Source organism: Nerophis ophidion, linkage group LG03 (genome assembly GCF_033978795.1).
Source record: "Nerophis ophidion isolate RoL-2023_Sa linkage group LG03, RoL_Noph_v1.0, whole genome shotgun sequence".
NCBI classification, from domain to species: domain Eukaryota; kingdom Metazoa; phylum Chordata; class Actinopteri; order Syngnathiformes; family Syngnathidae; genus Nerophis; species Nerophis ophidion.
The window spans coordinates 88,694,077-88,716,116 of record NC_084613.1 but is presented as its reverse complement, the minus strand read 5'-3'; the positions used below and the strand labels follow the sequence as shown (position 1 = coordinate 88,716,116).

Genomic DNA, 22,040 nt, shown 5'->3' with positions numbered 1-22,040 from the left:
TGTAATCATTTTAAAATTATCATATTGTTAATATAATATATATATATATATTAATATATTTATTAATATAGTCCTGTATGTATATATATATATATATATATATACATACGCAGCTGGGACAGACTCCAGCACCCACTGCAACCCTGAGAGGGACACGCGGTGAAAAATGGATGGATGGATATTATTAATTAATTTATTGTATAAATAAAAACAATTTAAAAATGGCCCCCGCATACTTTGACTTTTCTTTGGTGGAAAAAAGTTTGCACACTTCTGATCCAAAATATTAAAAGCTCTTGAAAATAAAAATATAAACTAAGTTGTCAGTTAAAACATAACATAACATAACATAACATAACATAACATAACATAACATAAGATAACATAAGATAACATAACATAACATAACATAACATAACATAACATAAGATAACATAACATAACATAAGATAACATAACATAACATAAGATAACATAACATAACATAAGGTAAGATAACATAACATAACATAACATAACATAAGATAACATAACATAACATAACACAACATAACATAAGATAACATAAGATAACATAAGATAACATAAGATAACATAAGATAACATAACATAAGATAACATAACATAACATAAGATAACATAACATAACATAAGGTAAGATAACATAACATAACATAACATAACATAAGATAACATAACATAACATAACACAACATAACATAAGATAACATAAGATAACATAACATAACATAAGATAACATAAGATAACATAACATAACATAAGATAACATAACATAAGATAAGATAACATAACATAACATAAGATAACATAACATAACATAAGATAAGATAACATAACATAAGATAACATAAGATAACATAACATAACATAAGATAACATAACATAACATAAGATAACATAACATAACATAACATAACATAAGATAACATAACATAACATAACATAAGATAACATAACATAACATAAGATAACATAAGATAACATAACATAACATAAGATAACATAACATAACATAACATAAGATAAGATAACATAACATAAGATAACATAACATAACATAACATAACATAACATAAGATAACATAACATAACATAACATAAGATAACACAACATAACATAAGATAACATAACATAAGATAACATAACATAACATAACATAACATAAGATAAGATAACATAACATAAGATAACATAACATAACATAACATAACATAACATAAGATAACATAACATAACATAACATAAGATAACACAACATAACATAAGATAACATAACATAAGATAACATAACATAACATAAGATAACATAACATAACATAACATAAGATAAGATAACATAACATAAGATAACATAACATAACATAACATAACATAACATAAGATAACATAACATAACATAACATAAGATAACACAACATAACATAAGATAACATAACATAACATAAGATAACATAACATAACATAACATAACATAACATAACATAAGATAAGATAACGTGTGTAATCTGTGAACATCTGCTACACAGTATGTGCGTTTGGGTCCTAATTTTATGAGCACTAATACAAAACCTCACAATAATGTCTGACTGAACGCTAACAACGTTATGGACTGACCACCTTAAAAAACGGAATGGAATTCTACATTTTATTACTGAATGAGACAGCCAGAATTTACATGAAAATAAAGAATGTGGGATTTACAATATTAACTATGATCGATAAAACAGTGAATATTAACAACATATGAAGGTCACGCCCCCTCCATCCACATATTTTACAATCAAGCAAAATGCGACAAAAATGCAACAAACACAGCTAAATGAACGAGAAAGGTAAAAAAACCCAAAAAACTACAATCTGATATATGTGATACATCACTAAGATTTAGAACTTTGTTGTAAAAATCTCCTTTCGCGTTTGTCCCTGACAGCCACATTTCAGGCCCTGGAAACACTTTGTGGAAACACTCCCCGCCCACACTGATGGGACCATAGTAACTAAGTAGATCACCATAGTAACTAAGTAGATCACCATAGTAACTAAGTAGATCACCATAGTAACTAAGTAGATCGCCATAGTAACTAAGTAGATCGCCATAGTAACTAAGTAGATGACCATAGTAACGAAGTAGATCACCATAGTAACTAATTACATGACCATAGTAACTAAGTAGATCACCATAGTAACTAATTAGATCACCATAGTAACTAAGTAGATCACCATAGTAACTAATTACATGACCATAGTAACGAAGTAGATCACCATAGTAACTAATTACATGACCATAGTAACTAAGTAGATCACCATAGTAACTAATTAGATCACCATAGTAACTAAGTAGATCACCATAGTAACTAATTACATGACCATAGTAACGAAGTAGATCACCATAGTAACTAATTACATGACCATAGTAACGAAGTAGATCACCATAGTAACTAATTACATGACCATAGTAACTAAGTAGATCACCATAGTAACTAATTAGATCACCATAGTAACTAAGTAGATCACCATAGTAACTAATTAGATGACCATAGTAACTAAGTAGATCACCATAGTAACTAATTACATGACCATAGTAACTAAGTAGATCACCATAGTAACTAATTAGATCACCATAGTAACTAAGTAGATCACCATAGTAACTAATTAGATGACCATAGTAACTCAGTAGATCACCATAGTAACTAATTTGATGACCATAGTAACTAAGTAGATGACCATAGTAACTAATTAGATGACCATAGTAACTAATTAGATGACCATAGTAACTAATTAGATGACCATAGTAACTAAGTAGATGACCATAGTAACAAATTAGATGACCATAGTAACTAATTAGATGACCATAGTAACTAATTAGATGAGCATAGTAACTAATTAGATGAGCATAGTAACTAATTAGATGACCATAGTAACTAATTAGATGAGCATAGTAACTAAGTAGATGACCATAGTAACTAATTAGATGAGCATAGTAACTAATTAGATGACCATAGTAACTAAGTAGATGACCATAGTAACTAATTAGATGACCAGAGTAACTAAGTAGATGAGCATAGTAACTAATTAGATGACCATAGTAACAAATTAGATGACCATAGTAACTAATTAGATGAGCATAGTAACTAATTAGATGAGCATAGTAACTAATTAGATGACCATAGTAACTAATTAGATGACCATAGTAACTAAGTAGATGACCATAGTAACTAAGTAGATGAGCATAGTAACTAATTAGATGAGCATAGTAACTAAGTAGATGAGCATAGTAATTAAGTAGATGAGCATAGTAACTAATTAGATGACCATAGTAACTAATTAGATCACCATAGTAACTAATTAGATCACCATAGTAACTAAGTAGATCACCATAGTAACTAATTAGATGACCATAGTAACTCAGTAGATGACCATAGTAACTAATTTGATGACCATAGTAACTAATTAGATGAGCATAGTAACTCATTAGATCACCATAGTAACTAATTAGATCACCATAGTAACTAAGTAGATCACCATAGTAACTAATTAGATGACCATAGTAACTCAGTAGATGACCATAGTAACTAATTTGATGACCATAGTAACTAAGTAGATGACCATAGTAACTAATTAGATGACCATAGTAACTAATTAGATGACCATAGTAACAAATTAGATGACCATAGTAACTAATTAGATGACCATAGTAACTAATTAGATGAGCATAGTAACTAATTAGATGAGCATAGTAACTAATTAGATGACCATAGTAACTAATTAGATGAGCATAGTAACTAAGTAGATGACCATAGTAACTAATTAGATGAGCATAGTAACTAATTAGATGAGCATAGAAACTAATTAGATGAGCATAGTAACTAATTAGATGACCATAGTAACTAATTAGATGACCATAGTAACTAATTAGATGAGCATAGAAACTAATTAGATGACCATAGTAACTAATTAGATGAGCATAGTAACTAATTAGATGAGCATAGAAACTAATTAGATGAGCATAGTAACTAATTAGATGACCATAGTAACTAATTAGATGACCATAGTAACTAATTAGATGAGCATAGAAACTAATTAGATGAGCATAGTAACTAATTAGATGACCATAGTAACTAATTAGATGACCATAGTAACTAAGTAGATGACCATAGTAACTAATTAGATGAGCATAGTAACTAATTAGATGAGCATAGTAACTAAGTAGATCACCATAGTAACTAATTAGATGACCATAGTAACTAATTAGATGACCATAGTAACTAATTAGATGACCATAGTAACTAAGTAGATGACCATAGTAACTAATTAGATGACCATAGTAACTAATTAGATGACCATAGAAACTAATTAGATGACCATAGTAACTAATTAGATGACCATAGTAACTCATTAGATGACCATAGTAACTAATTAGATGACCATAGTAACTAAGTAGATGACCATAGTAACTAATTAGATGACCATAGTAACTAATTAGATGACCATAGTAACTCATTAGATGACCATAGTAACTAATTAGATGACCATAGTAACTAAGTAGATGACCATAGTAACTAATTAGATGACCATAGTAACTAATTAGATGACCATAGTAACTAATTAGATGAGCATAGTAACTAATTAGATGAGCATAGTAACTAATTAGATGAGCATAGTAACTAGTACATCATGCAAAAGTGCAGATGTTTACCATGTAAAGACTTATTATAGTTGAAGACTCCCGCTCATTAGAAAAGATGAGTACACATCATAATGTCAGCGACACTTTCCATCTTAAAGTCCTACTGAAAGCCACTACTAGCGACCACACAGTCTGATAGTTTATATATCAATGATGAAATATTAACATTGCAACACATGCCAATACGCCCGCTTTAGTTTATTAAATTGCAATTTTAAATTTCCCGCGAGTTTCTTGCTGAAAGCGTCACGGAATGATGACGCGTACGTGTGACGTCACGGACTGCCAGGAAATATCGGCGCTGCACCACTAGCGGCTAAAAGTCGTCTGCTTTAATCGCATAATTCCACAGTATTTTGGACATCTGTGTTGCTGAATCTTTTGCAATTTATTCAATGAATAATGAAGACGTCAAAGAAGAATGCTGTTGGTGGAAAGCGGTGGATTGCAGCTGTCTTTAGCACCGAGACACAGCCGGTGTTTCTTTGTTTGTTGTGAAGCAGAGCGGTCAAGCCAACATGTTTTCTCTACGTCAACCAGCATGTTTTTAAATGGGGAAATTGTGATGTATGTCTTACCGGACACATCAGTGGATTATTTGTCTTCCTGCAGCAGCTGTCAAAAAAGGCAGCTGTGAGCTTGGCTCCTCGGCTTCTCTCTCAGACACTTTGTGTTCACCGCAGCCATCCGACCTCGAGGTATGTCTTTACAATCTTTACAATCTCACTAAAACACTATTAAAACAATAAGCAGATAAGGGATCTTCCAGAATTATCCTAGTAAATGTGTCTACTTACATCTGAAACGCTCACACTGCTGCCGCCTGGAGCCGTCGCTTTTTTTTTTTCCCTAGTCCTTCACTATCAATATCCTAATTCACAAATCTTTCATCCTCGCTCAAATTATTGGGGAAATCGTCGCTTTCTCGGTCCGAATCGCTCTTACTGCTGGTGGCCATGATTATAAACAATGTTCAGATGTGAGCAGCTCCACAACCCGTGACATCACGTGCGCATCGTCTGCTACTTCCGGTACAGGCAGGGCTTTTCTGTTAGCGGCTAAAAGTTGCAAACTTTATCCTCGATGTTCTCTACTAAATCCTTTCAGCAGAAATATGGCAATATGGGGAAATGATGAAGTATGACACATAGAATGGAGCTGCTATCCCCGTTTAAATAAGAACATCTCACTTCAGTAGGCCTTTAAAAACTGATTAGGGAATGTGGGGCGGGCCAGATTGAAAGACCTAACGGTGCTCCCGGGCCTTAGTCTTCCCAGGTGTGATGTAGCGCTTACTTGGTTTGTCCGATGCGGTGCACTCGCCCGATGGCCTGCAGCTCGTGCGCGGGGTTGAGGATGGGTTCCACCAGCAGAACGTGCGTGGCCTCGATGATGTTGAGGCCGTTGGATCCCGTGTGCAGAGGGAGCAGGAGGATGTTGATATTCCTCTCGTACTTGAAGGAGCTCAGGTTCTCCTGGAATTTGCCGATGCCGTTGATCTGCGAGAAGTCCATGTTGTTGTCGAACAGCGCCTTGGCGATGATGTCCAGGACGCTCTGCCACTGCGGAGGAAGGAGAGGCGAGTCGGTCACAGCCGGACACTTCAGACGTGGCCGTGGCTGAAAGACGCTACCGTGGAGAAGACCAGACACTTGGCTCCAGGATCGCTGACTTGGATCTTCTTCAGGGTTCTCACCACGGCTTCCACCTTGGTGGAGTGGCTCCCCTGAGAGGGACAGGAACAGATACAGCTCGGGAAGTTCGCAATGGAAAACGACTTTTATTGTCCAGCAAAGGGATTCAAGTTTTGGATATTTTGCTACTTTTCACAACATTTACCTGCATGGAAAGGCAAATTAAACTGTACAGCTTGGTGGAAACACAGCTTTATCGAGGGTTGTACGCTATACCGGTACTACAAAACCCAAAAGCAGTGAAGTTGGCATGTTGAGTAAATGGCAAATAAAAAGAGAATACAATTATTTGCAAATCCTTTTCAACTTATATTCAATTGAATAGACTGCAAAGGTGTGTAAAGGCTTGTAAAACTCCACTGCGTAGGATGGGAAGCGACATGAAGGTGTCAGTTTCTTTGATCTATTGTAATCCAGAGGAAGATTTTGTCTTGACCCGAGATTTACATAGCAGAGAGGAAGCAGGACCTGACCCCCTTCCAGGCACCTTTTCTTTGAATTGTTTTTTTAATAAAGGCACGGCTGTTTATGACCACTCCTTCCTTTAGAGACAGCTGTTGCCATGTAATCAGGGAAAGTCCAAATAAAAGAGGAGGCGTACAATCTTTCGTCAGAGCGTGTTGGAAGACTACAAAGAGTACAGCCCAGACGTTTCTCCTCAATGAGCTGAATTGAAATCTGTCTCAGTTTAATTCCTTGCTTCTTGTCTGTTTAATAGATGTCATCAGTGTTTGAACTTGACAGTTTTACATTTAGAAACAAATTATAATAATAATGACCCTTTTAAAGCGCCCTGTAATCCGCTGCGCCTTTTGTATGAAAATAAACCTGACTAGACCTGCTCATTGGCAATGTGCCTTAGAATCCTGTGCGCCCTGTGGTCTGGAAAATACGGTACTATTTTGGGCAGGCTTTTTCACAATGTTTGCCAGTGAAAACACAACATAGTTCTGAAACAGACCAAACTGAGCACCAACGCTCGGTGCGGAGTGTGCAGGCATTAGTTTTTGTACAGTTGTATTATTTTTGACAGCGGGATCCGACCTTAACGGGCATGTCCTGGTCCAGGCTGGACGACTCCGCGGTGAACACGTAGGAGATCTCCGCGTGCGACGTGGTCTGCCTGCAAATGGCGCACTTGATGGCGCGGCGCCGAGAGCCCATGCTGTACTGCTCCAGGATGATGGCGATGCACTGGTTGCAGAAGCAGTGGCCGCAGGTCAGCACCGCCCACTGACAGGCGGGAACAACACGCGTCAATATCACGTCACATGACTTTTCGCCCGGGATTCGATGACACTCACCTCCTGACCCAGCGGACGAGCGCAGATGGGACACGGCTCTGGGTTCAGGCCGCCGGTGGACTTGTCCTGGGACTAGCTCCAGGAGATTTTGGTCACAGGTCAACAAAAAGTGCGCGAGAAGGCTGCGACTTGTGTGTGGGAATCAGCTACTGTACCTTCTCCAGGTTTGTGAGGTACAAAAACTGTCCCAGCTTCTTCTGGAGCTGAGACTTTGCCACCGCTTGGTCGTTGAGGAGCTTCACTCGGTTCTGCTCCACCTGCCGGGACAAACCAACAGTGCGTGCAAATTACAAAAAAAATAGTTCGAGAGCCCCCTTAGAAACTGCTACTAGAGAGGAGGTCGATGGTAGCTACTAATGCAGGGTTACTAGAGAGGAGGTCCATGGTAGCTACTAATGCAGGGTTACTAGAGAGGAGGTCCATGGTAGCTACTAATGCAGGGTTACTAGAGAGGAGGTCCATGGTAGCTACTAATGCAGGGTTACTAGAGAGGAGGTCCATGGTAGCTACTAATGCAGGGTTACTAGAGAGGAGGTCCATGGTAGCTACTAATGCAGGGTTACTAGAGAGGAGGTCCATGGTAGCTACTAATGCAGGGTTACTAGAGAGGAGGTCCATGGTAGCTACTAATGCAGGGTTACTAGAGAGGAGGTCGATGGTAGCTACTAATGCAGGGTTACTAGAGAGGAGGTCCATGGTAGCTACTAATGCAGGGTTACTAGAGAGGAGGTCCATGGTAGCTACTAATGCAGGGTTACTAGAGAGGAGGTCCATGGTAGCTACTAATGCAGAGTTACTAGAGAGGAGGTCCATGGTAGCTACTAATGCAGGGTTACTAGAGAGGAGGTCCATGGTAGCTACTAATGCAGGGTTACTAGAGAGGAGGTCCATGGTAGCTACTAATGCAGGGTTACTAGAGAGGAGGTCGATGGTAGCTACTAATGCAGGGTTACTAGAGAGGAGGTCCATGGTAGCTACTAATGCAGGGTTACTAGAGAGGAGGTCGATGGTAGCTACTAATGCAGGGTTACTAGAGAGGAGGTCCATGGTAGCTACTAATGCAGGGTTACTAGAGAGGAGGTCCATGGTAGCTACTAATGCAGGGTTACTAGAGAGGAGGTCCATGGTAGCTACTAATGCAGGGTTACTAGAGAGGAGGTCGATGGTAGCTACTAATGCAGGGTTACTAGAGAGGAGGTCCATGGTAGCTACTAATGCAGGGTTACTAGAGAGGAGGTCGATGGTAGCTACTAATGCAGGGTTACTAGAGAGGAGGTCCATGGTAGCTACTAATGCAGGGTTACTAGAGAGGAGGTCCATGGTAGCTACTAATGCAGGGTTACTAGAGAGGAGGTCGATGGTAGCTACTAATGCAGGGTTACTAGAGAGGAGGTCCATGGTAGCTACTAATGCAGGGTTACTAGAGAGGAGGTCGATGGTAGCTACTAATGCAGGGTTACTAGAGAGGAGGTCCATGGTAGCTACTAATGCAGGGTTACTAGAGAGGAGGTCGATGGTAGCTACTAATGCAGGGTTACTAGAGAGGAGGTCCATGGTAGCTACTAATGCAGGGTTACTAGAGAGGAGGTCCATGGTAGCTACTAATGCAGGGTTACTAGAGAGGAGGTCGATGGTAGCTACTAATGCAGGGTTACTAGAGAGGAGGTCCATGGTAGCTACTAATGCAGGGTTACTAGAGAGGAGGTCGATGGTAGCTACTAATGCAGGGTTACTAGAGAGGAGGTCGATGGTAGCTACTAATGCAGAGTTACTAGAGAGGAGGTCCATGGTAGCTACTAATGCAGGGTTACTAGAGAGGAGGTCCATGGTAGCTACTAATGCAGGGTTACTAGAGAGGAGGTCGATGGTAGCTACTAATGCAGGGTTACTAGAGAGGAGGTCCATGGTAGCTACTAATGCAGGGTTACTAGAGAGGAGGTCGATGGTAGCTACTAATGCAGGGTTACTAGAGAGGAGGTCCATGGTAGCTACTAATGCAGGGTTACTAGAGAGGAGGTCCATGGTAGCTACTAATGCAGGGTTACTAGAGAGGAGGTCCATGGTAGCTACTAATGCAGGGTTACTAGAGAGGAGGTCCATGGTAGCTACTAATGCAGGGTTACTAGAGAGGAGGTCGATGGTAGCTACTAATGCAGGGTTACTAGAGAGGAGGTCCATGGTAGCTACTAATGCAGGGTTACTAGAGAGGAGGTCCATGGTAGCTACTAATGCAGGGTTACTAGAGAGGAGGTGGATGGTAGCTACTAATGCAGGGTTACTAGAGAGGAGGTGGATGGTAGCTACTAATGCAGGGTTACTAGAGAGGAGGTCCATGGTAGCTACTAATGCAGAGTTACTAGAGAGGAGGTCCATGGTAGCTACTAATGCAGGGTTACTAGAGAGGAGGTCGATGGTAGCTACTAATGCAGGGTTACTAGAGAGGAGGTCCATGGTAGCTACTAATGCAGGGTTACTAGAGAGGAGGTCGATGGTAGCTACTAATGCAGGGTTACTAGAGAGGAGGTCCATGGTAGCTACTAATGCAGGGTTACTAGAGAGGAGGTCCATGGTAGCTACTAATGCAGGGTTACTAGAGAGGAGGTCCATGGTAGCTACTAATGCAGGGTTACTAGAGAGGAGGTCCATGGTAGCTACTAATGCAGGGTTACTAGAGAGGAGGTCCATGGTAGCTACTAATGCAGGGTTACTAGAGAGGAGGTCCATGGTAGCTACTAATGCAGGGTTACTAGAGAGGAGGTCGATGGTAGCTACTAATGCAGGGTTACTAGAGAGGAGGTCCATGGTAGCTACTAATGCAGGGTTACTAGAGAGGAGGTGGATGGTAGCTACTAATGCAGGGTTACTGGAGAGGAGGTCGATGGTAGCTACTAATGCAGGGTTACTAGAGAGGAGGTGGATGGTAGCTACTAATGCAGGGTTACTAGAGAGGAGGTCCATGGTAGCTACTAATGCAGAGTTACTAGAGAGGAGGTCCATGGTAGCTACTAATGCAGGGTTACTAGAGAGGAGGTCGATGGTAGCTACTAATGCAGGGTTACTAGAGAGGAGGTCCATGGTAGCTACTAATGCAGGGTTACTAGAGAGGAGGTCGATGGTAGCTACTAATGCAGGGTTACTAGAGAGGAGGTCCATGGTAGCTACTAATGCAGGGTTACTAGAGAGGAGGTCCATGGTAGCTACTAATGCAGGGTTACTAGAGAGGAGGTCGATGGTAGCTACTAATGCAGGGTTACTAGAGAGGAGGTCCATGGTAGCTACTAATGCAGGGTTACTAGAGAGGAGGTCGATGGTAGCTACTAATGCAGGGTTACTAGAGAGGAGGTCCATGGTAGCTACTAATGCAGGGTTACTAGAGAGGAGGTCCATGGTAGCTACTAATGCAGGGTTACTAGAGAGGAGGTCCATGGTAGCTACTAATGCAGGGTTACTAGAGAGGAGGTCCATGGTAGCTACTAATGCAGGGTTACTAGAGAGGAGGTCGATGGTAGCTACTAATGCAGGGTTACTAGAGAGGAGGTCCATGGTAGCTACTAATGCAGGGTTACTAGAGAGGAGGTCGATGGTAGCTACTAATGCAGGGTTACTAGAGAGGAGGTCCATGGTAGCTACTAATGCAGGGTTACTAGAGAGGAGGTCCATGGTAGCTACTAATGCAGGGTTACTAGAGAGGAGGTCGATGGTAGCTACTAATGCAGGGTTACTAGAGAGGAGGTCCATGGTAGCTACTAATGCAGGGTTACTAGAGAGGAGGTCGATGGTAGCTACTAATGCAGGGTTACTAGAGAGGAGGTCCATGGTAGCTACTAATGCAGGGTTACTAGAGAGGAGGTCGATGGTAGCTACTAATGCAGGGTTACTAGAGAGGAGGTCCATGGTAGCTACTAATGCAGGGTTACTAGAGAGGAGGTCCATGGTAGCTACTAATGCAGGGTTACTAGAGAGGAGGTCGATGGTAGCTACTAATGCAGGGTTACTAGAGAGGAGGTCCATGGTAGCTACTAATGCAGGGTTACTAGAGAGGAGGTCGATGGTAGCTACTAATGCAGGGTTACTAGAGAGGAGGTCCATGGTAGCTACTAATGCAGGGTTACTAGAGAGGAGGTCCATGGTAGCTACTAATGCAGGGTTACTAGAGAGGAGGTCCATGGTAGCTACTAATGCAGGGTTACTAGAGAGGAGGTCCATGGTAGCTACTAATGCAGGGTTACTAGAGAGGAGGTCCATGGTAGCTACTAATGCAGGGTTACTAGAGAGGAGGTCGATGGTAGCTACTAATGCAGGGTTACTAGAGAGGAGGTCCATGGTAGCTACTAATGCAGGGTTACTAGAGAGGAGGTCCATGGTAGCTACTAATGCAGGGTTACTAGAGAGGAGGTGGATGGTAGCTACTAATGCAGGGTTACTAGAGAGGAGGTGGATGGTAGCTACTAATGCAGGGTTACTGGAGAGGAGGTCCATGGTAGCTACTAATGCAGAGTTACTAGAGAGGAGGTCCATGGTAGCTACTAATGCAGGGTTACTAGAGAGGAGGTCGATGGTAGCTACTAATGCAGGGTTACTAGAGAGGAGGTCCATGGTAGCTACTAATGCAGGGTTACTAGAGAGGAGGTCGATGGTAGCTACTAATGCAGGGTTACTAGAGAGGAGGTCCATGGTAGCTACTAATGCAGGGTTACTAGAGAGGAGGTCCATGGTAGCTACTAATGCAGGGTTACTAGAGAGGAGGTCCATGGTAGCTACTAATGCAGGGTTACTAGAGAGGAGGTCCATGGTAGCTACTAATGCAGGGTTACTAGAGAGGAGGTCCATGGTAGCTACTAATGCAGGGTTACTAGAGAGGAGGTCCATGGTAGCTACTAATGCAGGGTTACTAGAGAGGAGGTCGATGGTAGCTACTAATGCAGGGTTACTAGAGAGGAGGTCCATGGTAGCTACTAATGCAGGGTTACTAGAGAGGAGGTCGATGGTAGCTACTAATGCAGGGTTACTGGAGAGGAGGTCGATGGTAGCTACTAATGCAGGGTTACTAGAGAGGAGGTGGATGGTAGCTACTAATGCAGGGTTACTGGAGAGGAGGTCGATGGTAGCTACTAATGCAGGGTTACTAGAGAGGAGGTGGATGGTAGCTACTAATGCAGGGTTACTAGAGAGGAGGTCCATGGTAGCTACTAATGCAGAGTTACTAGAGAGGAGGTCCATGGTAGCTACTAATGCAGGGTTACTAGAGAGGAGGTCGATGGTAGCTACTAATGCAGGGTTACTAGAGAGGAGGTCCATGGTAGCTACTAATGCAGGGTTACTAGAGAGGAGGTCGATGGTAGCTACTAATGCAGGGTTACTAGAGAGGAGGTCCATGGTAGCTACTAATGCAGGGTTACTAGAGAGGAGGTCCATGGTAGCTACTAATGCAGGGTTACTAGAGAGGAGGTCCATGGTAGCTACTAATGCAGGGTTACTAGAGAGGAGGTCCATGGTAGCTACTAATGCAGGGTTACTAGAGAGGAGGTCCATGGTAGCTACTAATGCAGGGTTACTAGAGAGGAGGTCGATGGTAGCTACTAATGCAGGGTTACTAGAGAGGAGGTCGATGGTAGCTACTAATGCAGGGTTACTAGAGAGGAGGTCGATGGTAGCTACTAATGCAGGGTTACTAGAGAGGAGGTCCATGGTAGCTACTAATGCAGGGTTACTAGAGAGGAGGTCGATGGTAGCTACTAATGCAGGGTTACTAGAGAGGAGGTCCATGGTAGCTACTAATGCAGGGTTACTAGAGAGGAGGTCGATGGTAGCTACTAATGCAGGGTTACTAGAGAGGAGGTCCATGGTAGCTACTAATGCAGGGTTACTAGAGAGGAGGTCGATGGTAGCTACTAATGCAGGGTTACTAGAGAGGAGGTCCATGGTAGCTACTAATGCAGGGTTACTAGAGAGGAGGTCCATGGTAGCTACTAATGCAGGGTTACTAGAGAGGAGGTCGATGGTAGCTACTAATGCAGAGTTACTAGAGAGGAGGTCCATGGTAGCTACTAATGCAGGGTTACTAGAGAGGAGGTCGATGGTAGCTACTAATGCAGGGTTACTAGAGAGGAGGTCCATGGTAGCTACTAATGCAGGGTTACTAGAGAGGAGGTCGATGGTAGCTACTAATGCAGGGTTACTAGAGAGGAGGTCCATGGTAGCTACTAATGCAGGGTTACTAGAGAGGAGGTCGATGGTAGCTACTAATGCAGGGTTACTAGAGAGGAGGTCCATGGTAGCTACTAATGCAGAGTTACTAGAGAGGAGGTCGATGGTAGCTACTAATGCAGGGTTACTAGAGAGGAGGTCGATGGTAGCTACTAATGCAGGGTTACTAGAGAGGAGGTCCATGGTAGCTACTAATGCAGGGTTACTAGAGAGGAGGTCCATGGTAGCTACTAATGCAGGGTTACTAGAGAGGAGGTCGATGGTAGCTACTAATGCAGAGTTACTAGAGAGGAGGTCCATGGTAGCTACTAATGCAGGGTTACTAGAGAGGAGGTCGATGGTAGCTACTAATGCAGGGTTACTAGAGAGGAGGTCCATGGTAGCTACTAATGCAGGGTTACTAGAGAGGAGGTCCATGGTAGCTACTAATGCAGGGTTACTAGAGAGGAGGTCCATGGTAGCTACTAATGCAGGGTTACTAGAGAGGAGGTCCATGGTAGCTACTAATGCAGGGTTACTAGAGAGGAGGTCCATGGTAGCTACTAATGCAGGGTTACTAGAGAGGAGGTGGATGGTAGCTACTAATGCAGGGTTACTAGAGAGGAGGTCCATGGTAGCTACTAATGCAGGGTTACTAGAGAGGAGGTCCATGGTAGCTACTAATGCAGGGTTACTACAGAGGAGGTCGATGGTAGCTACTAATGCAGGGTTACTAGAGAGGAGGTCGATGGTAGCTACTAATGCAGGGTTACTAGAGAGGAGGTCCATGGTAGCTACTAATGCAGGGTTACTAGAGAGGAGGTCCATGGTAGCTACTAATGCAGGGTTACTACAGAGGAGGTCGATGGTAGCTACTAATGCAGGGTTACTAGAGAGGAGGTCCATGGTAGCTACTAATGCAGGGTTACTAGAGAGGAGGTCCATGGTAGCTACTAATGCAGAGTTACTAGAGAGGAGGTCCATGGTAGCTACTAATGCAGGGTTACTAGAGAGGAGGTCCATGGTAGCTACTAATGCAGGGTTACTAGAGAGGAGGTCCATGGTAGCTACTAATGCAGGGTTACTAGAGAGGAGGTCGATGGTAGCTACTAATGCAGGGTTACTAGAGAGGAGGTCGATGGTAGCTACTAATGCAGGGTTACTAGAGAGGAGGTCCATGGTAGCTACTAATGCAGAGTTACTAGAGAGGAGGTCCATGGTAGCTACTAATGCAGGGTTACTAGAGAGGAGGTCCATGGTAGCTACTAATGCAGGGTTACTAGAGAGGAGGTCCATGGTAGCTACTAATGCAGAGTTACTAGAGAGGAGGTCCATGGTAGCTACTAATGCAGAGTTACTAGAGAGGAGGTCCATGGTAGCTACTAATGCAGGGTTACTAGAGAGGAGGTCCATGGTAGCTACTAATGCAGGGTTACTAGAGAGGAGGTCCATGGTAGCTACTAATGCAGGGTTACTAGAGAGGAGGTCCATGGTAGCTACTAATGCAGGGTTACTAGAGAGGAGGTCCATGGTAGCTACTAATGCAGGGTTACTAGAGAGGAGGTCCATGGTAGCTACTAATGCAGGGTTACTAGAGAGGAGGTCCATGGTAGCTACTAATGCAGGGTTACTAGAGAGGAGGTCGATGGTAGCTACTAATGCAGGGTTACTAGAGAGGAGGTGGATGGTAGCTACTAATGCAGGGTTACTAGAGAGGAGGTCGATGGTAGCTACTAATGCAGGGTTACTAGAGAGGAGGTCGATGGTAGCTACTAATGCAGGGTTACTAGAGAGGAGGTCGATGGTAGCTACTAATGCAGGGTTACTAGAGAGGAGGTCCATGGTAGCTACTAATGCAGGGTTACTAGAGAGGAGGTCCATGGTAGCTACTAATGCAGGGTTACTAGAGAGGAGGCCCATGGTAGCTACTAATGCAGGGTTACTAGAGAGGAGGTCCATGGTAGCTACTAATGCAGGGTTACTAGAGAGGAGGTCGATGGTAGCTACTAATGCAGGGTTACTAGAGAGGAGGTCCATGGTAGCTACTAATGCAGGGTTACTAGAGAGGAGGTCCATGGTAGCTACTAATGCAGGGTTACTAGAGAGGAGGTCCATGGTAGCTACTAATGCAGGGTTACTAGAGAGGAGGTCCATGGTAGCTACTAATGCAGGGTTACTAGAGAGGAGGTCCATGGTAGCTACTAATGCAGGGTTACTAGAGAGGAGGTCCATGGTAGCTACTAATGCAGGGTTACTAGAGAGGAGGTCGATGGTAGCTACTAATGCAGGGTTACTAGAGAGGAGGTCCATGGTAGCTACTAATGCAGGGTTACTAGAGAGGAGGTCCATGGTAGCTACTAATGCAGGGTTACTAGAGAGGAGGTCGATGGTAGCTACTAATGCAGGGTTACTAGAGAGGAGGTCGATGGTAGCTACTAATGCAGGGTTACTAGAGAGGAGGTCGATGGTAGCTACTAATGCAGGGTTACTAGAGAGGAGGTCGATGGTAGCTACTAATGCAGGGTTACTAGAGAGGAGGTGGATGGTAGCTACTAATGCAGGGTTACTAGAGAGGAGGTCCATGGTAGCTACTAATGCAGAGTTACTAGAGAGGAGGTCGATGGTAGCTACTAATGCAGGGTTACTAGAGAGGAGGTCGATGGTAGCTACTAATGCAGGGTTACTAGAGAGGAGGTCCATGGTAGCTACTAATGCAGGGTTACTAGAGAGGAGATCGATGGTAGCTACTAATGCAGGGTTACTAGAGAGGAGGTCCATGGTAGCTACTAATGCAGGGTTACTAGAGAGGAGGTCGATGGTAGCTACTAATGCAGGGTTACTAGAGAGGAGGTCCATGGTAGCTACTAATGCAGGGTTACTAGAGAGGAGGTGGATGGTAGCTACTAATGCAGGGTTAGCTAGAGAGGAGGTCCATGGTAGCTACTAATGCAGGGTTACTGGAGAGGAGGTCCATGGTAGCTACTAATGCAGGGTTACTGGAGAGGAGGTCCATGGTAGCTACTAATGCAGGGTTACTAGAGAGGAGGTCCATGGTAGCTACTAATGCAGGGTTACTAGAGAGGAGGTCGATGGTAGCTACTAATGCAGGGTTACTGGAGAGGAGGTCCATGGTAGCTACTAATGCAGGGTTACTGGAGAGGAGGTCCATGGTAGCTACTAATGCAGGGTTACTAGAGAGGAGGTCCATGGTAGCTACTAATGCAGGGTTACTAGAGAGGAGGTCCATGGTAGCTACTAATGCAGGGTTACTAGAGAGGAGGTCCATGGTAGCTACTAATGCAGGGTTACTAGAGAGGAGGTCCATGGTAGCTACTAATGCAGGGTTACTAGAGAGGAGGTGGATGGTAGCTACTAATGCAGGGTTACTAGAGAGGAGGTCCATGGTAGCTACTAATGCAGGGTTACTAGAGAGGAGGTCGATGGTAGCTACTAATGCAGGGTTACTAGAGAGGAGGTCGATGGTAGCTACTAATGCAGGGTTACTAGAGAGGAGGTCCATGGTAGCTACTAATGCAGGGTTACTAGAGAGGAGGTCCATGGTAGCTACTAATGCAGGGTTACTAGAGAGGAGGTCGATGGTAGCTACTAATGCAGGGTTACTAGAGAGGAGGTCCATGGTAGCTACTAATGCAGGGTTACTAGAGAGGAGGTCGATGGTAGCTACTAATGCAGGGTTACTAGAGAGGAGGTCCATGGTAGCTACTAATGCAGGGTTACTAGAGAGGAGGTGGATGGTAGCTACTAATGCAGGGTTACTAGAGAGGAGGTCGATGGTAGCTACTAATGCAGGGTTACTAGAGAGGAGGTCGATGGTAGCTACTAATGCAGGGTTACTAGAGAGGAGGTCCATGGTAGCTACTAATGCAGGGTTACTAGAGAGGAGGTCCATGGTAGCTACTAATGCAGGGTTACTAGAGAGGAGGTCGATGGTAGCTACTAATGCAGGGTTACTAGAGAGGAGGTCCATGGTAGCTACTAATGCAGGGTTACTAGAGAGGAGGTCCATGGTAGCTACTAATGCAGGGTTACTAGAGAGGAGGTCGATGGTAGCTACTAATGCAGGGTTACTAGAGAGGAGGTCCATGGTAGCTACTAATGCAGGGTTACTAGAGAGGAGATCGATGGTAGCTACTAATGCAGGGTTACTAGAGAGGAGGTCCATGGTAGCTACTAATGCAGGGTTACTAGAGAGGAGGTCCATGGTAGCTACTAATGCAGGGTTACTAGAGAGGAGGTCCATGGTAGCTACTAATGCAGGGTTACTAGAGAGGAGGTCCATGGTAGCTACTAATGCAGGGTTACTAGAGAGGAGGTCCATGGTAGCTACTAATGCAGGGTTACTAGAGTGATAGCTTGCGTTTTCTTCCTGATTGTGGCAGTGACAAAACTGTGCCATGCACATTACACTTACGAACAATTGTCTTGGGACCTTAAGGTGCTTTGAAATGGCTCCAAGTGACTCTCCTGACTTGTTCAAGTCAATGATTTGACTTTCCCATTTTCGCTTTTGTAACCGAGTCTAATGACTGCATCACATGAGCCCTCTTTAAATGGGCTCAGACTGTCAGGCTTGCCACTGACAGTTTGTTTGTGTTTTAGTTTCTCCTCTGTGTGTTTAGTATTTCCTGTCCTTAGTTCCTGTCAGCACTCTTATTTTGGTTCAGCTTCCTCTTTGTCTCCCTGAGTGCTTTGTTTTGCCTCAGCTGCGGCTGATTGGCACCTGGCCACACCTGGTGTCAATCAGCCCGCTCCTATTTGTACCTGCCTTGTCTTCCAGTCAGGGCTGGATTATTGTCTTGTCGATGACTTCCATATTGTCGCTCCTGTCGTGTCATGTCGAGTCATTGCAGCGTAGCGGTAAGCTATCTTTCGGCATCTGTTTGTAGCTTACTGTTTTCTGTTACCTGTTTCCGTTTTGTTTTCACTCTACAAGTAACAACTTCTGTTTTCCTGTTTGCTACCCACAAGCTTCCACGCTAGGCCCCTTTTTGTTTCTTGCTAGCTTCCATGCTAAAGACCCTTTTGTTTGTCATCCCCCTCATGCGTGTCCTTTGTTAGTACCCTTTTGTTGGTTCTTATTCTAATATTTTAATTAAATCAGTAACACACTACGCCAACAGGGAATCAAATCCTGCAGTGCCAGACGTGTCCCCTGCTTAAGCCAGTGCATGTCCAGGCCCGTCTGAAGTTTGCCAGAGAGCACATGGATGATACAGCAGAGGATTGGGAGAATGTCATGTGGTCAGATGAAACCAAAATAGAACTTTTTGGTATAAACTCAACTGGTGGTGTTTGGAGGAAGAAGAATACTGAGTTGCATCCCAAGAACACCATACCTACTGTGAAGCATGGGGGTGGAAACATCATGCTTTGGGGCTGTTTTTCTGCTAAGGGGACAGGACGACTGATCCGTGTTAAGGAAAGAATGAATGGGGCCATGTATCCTGAGATTTTGAGCCTAAACCTCCTTCCATCAGTGAGAGCTTTGAATGCTTGACCAAATACTTATTTTCCACCATCATTTAAAAATACATTCTTTAAAATTCCTATAATGTGAATTCCTGGATTCTTTTTCCCCATTCTGTCTCTCCCAGTTGAAGTGTACCTATGATGAAAATGACAGACCTCTGTCATCATTTGAAGTGGGAGAACTTGCACAATCGCTGGCTGACTAAATACTGTTTTGCCCCACTGTATATGATGAGTACATATGATTTTAATGAAATAATACTATGTGAGCCACTAGGGGGCAGCGTGGTGTTCGCACCTCATGCGGCTCGATGATGTGCAGCAGCTTAGGCTTGGGCTCGTCGGGAAGACGCAGGCGGAGCCTCTCAGTGGCCATGCCCAGCTCATCTATCGCCGACACGTGATTCCGCAGGACCATCCAGTACTCGTGCAACACCTGAGCAAGATGCAGGCGTCATTCCAGCCCACTTGGCCACACCTTGATAGGAAGCCAGCACGATGCAGACCTTGTACTCCTTCTTCCAGGTCTCAAAGAGTTCCATGAAGGTGTTTCCCTCCTCCACCAGCTCCGGGTCCATGCGCTTGGCCTTGGCGAAGGACAGGATGGCCTTCAGCGTGCGCTCCGTCTCGCTGGCCGCCCACAGACCCCTGCTGGTGGCGGGCAGGCGGTCGTCCACCAGCCCCTCTTCGTCCTCGATCATCTCTTCAAAGATGGCCGTCTGACATTTCACCCTGCCGAGAAATCGCCTCTGTTCCATTAATGATGCACGAGCGGCGCTTGGCATTAAGGCCGCAACCATTCATCCATCGGAAAAAACGATATTTTGTCGCTTAGATTGATCGCTTAACGATGGTAACTATTAAAGTGTATAACATTTGAAACGCATTACAACAGGTAAAACAAGGTCAATTGAAGATGAGGGATGGTAAAATAAGGTACATTAAAGATAAAAGAAGGTAAACAAGTGGAATAAAGGTAACTAGAAGGTAGAAGAAGTAGATAAAAGGTCAAAAAAGTAAAGAGGTAAAAGAAGGTGAGGAAAAAGTTAAATACAAGGTTAAACAAGGTAAATAGAAGGTATTTGTAGTAAATAAAAAGGTAAAATAAGCTAAATGAAAGGTAAAATAAATAAATAAAAGGTAAATAGAAAGTTAAAAAAGTTAAAAATGGTAAATATAAGGTAAAAAAAAAAGTTAAGTAAAAAAATGTTTTAAAAAAACTTATACAAAATGTAAAAGAAGTTAAAAAAAAAGGTAAATAGAAGGAAACTAAAACGTGAATAAAAATATGGCCGGTAAAGAAGATAAAACAAGGTAAGACGATCAAAGAAAGAATATAAAAGGTAAATACAAGTAAAAATAAGTTAAACGGAAGGTAAAATAAGGTAAAATACATTAAATGGAAGGTAAAAGTAGAAAGTAGAAAACAAAAAGGTAAAATAAGGTAAATGAAAGTTAAATGAAGTAAATAAAAGACAAAAGGTAAATAGAAGGTTAAAAAAGGTAAAACAGTAAAATTAAAAGTAGGGTAAATAAGTAGGTAAAAAAAATGAAATGTACTAGATAAAACAAGTTAAATAGAAAGGAAATAAAAAGTACAAAAAACATATGGAAAGTAAAAGAAGATAAAACAAGGTAAGAAGGTCAAAGAAAGAATATAAAAGGTAAATAAAAGCAAGGTAAATAAGTTAAATAGAGGGTAAAATAGGGTAAATAAAAGGTCAAATACGTTAAATAGAAGGTAAAATACAGTAAATAAAAGGTAAAAGTAGTAAATAAAAAGGTAAAATAAGGTAAACAAAAGTTAAAAGAAGTACATAAAAGGCAAAAGGTAAATAGAAGGTTACAAAAGGTAAAAGGGGTAAATATAAGGTAAAATTAAAAAAGGATAAATAAAAAGGCAAAAAAATTAATACAAAATCGAAAAATTGATAAAACAAGGCAAATAGAAGGGAAATAAAAAGTTTAAAAAAAGAAAAAGAAGGTAAAATAAGTGAAATAAAAGATACAAGAAGTAAAATAAAAGGTAAAAAAAAGAAATGTAGAAGGTAAACCAAGGTAGTAAAAGCTGGTCAAAGAAGGTCAATTTAAGGTAAAGAAGGTTTTGGCAAATGATTGGATGACTCCATTAATCAAACAAGTTCATGGAGAGATTACTCAATGACAAAAAATAATTAACCGATGCTGCCCTGATTGGCAAGACCAGGTTTTTTACTTACGTGTGCGAGAAGAGTTTGGATTCATAATCGGTGAAAAGCTCGTCAGCTTTGCAAAAGACGCAGCTGGAAGGTGAAAAGGAAATGAGGTCACAGTCCAAAACCTGCCGAGTGGACATTTTTTCCTTCCCAGCCTCACTTATTCAGCGGCAGTCGCGTCGGCCGCAGGTGACACGCGATGGCCTCGTCAATCACCTTCTTGGACATGGGACCTTCCAGGCTCTTCACCGCCTCCCGAACCATCTTCTGGGACTTGGTCAGGTCGTCCATCTGAGTGCTGAGCAGGAACTGCAGGCCGCTGCCGTCACGGAACCTGCCGGAAGTCACAATTCCCTCTCACGCTTGCCTCAAACAAACAAGCAACTGTTAGGGAGGCGCTTACTTGTCAGCCATGGAGAGTTTGTGTTCTTGCTGCTTGTAGCTGGACGTCAACTCGTTCT

At 42.7% G+C, this 22,040-nt stretch overlaps 1 protein-coding gene across 1 annotated transcript in view; it reads right to left on the bottom strand.

Annotated features, from left to right (window-relative positions):
- The window catches only part of shprh (SNF2 histone linker PHD RING helicase), a 53,723-nt gene that overhangs the window by 5,324 nt on the left and 26,359 nt on the right, over positions 1-22,040 (bottom strand). Inside the window, exons 18-27 of the mRNA XM_061896345.1 lie at positions 21,983-22,040; positions 21,740-21,913; positions 21,604-21,666; positions 19,891-20,116; positions 19,683-19,820; positions 7,864-7,965; positions 7,709-7,780; positions 7,449-7,637; positions 6,344-6,436; positions 6,007-6,272 (exon numbers count right to left, since the gene is read on the bottom strand). The exon at positions 21,983-22,040 is cut by the window's right edge and continues 85 nt beyond it. Of these exons, the coding sequence (XP_061752329.1) occupies positions 6,007-6,272; positions 6,344-6,436; positions 7,449-7,637; positions 7,709-7,780; positions 7,864-7,965; positions 19,683-19,820; positions 19,891-20,116; positions 21,604-21,666; positions 21,740-21,913; positions 21,983-22,040 (1,381 nt within the window). The remainder of the gene's footprint in view (positions 1-6,006; positions 6,273-6,343; positions 6,437-7,448; positions 7,638-7,708; positions 7,781-7,863; positions 7,966-19,682; positions 19,821-19,890; positions 20,117-21,603; positions 21,667-21,739; positions 21,914-21,982) is intronic.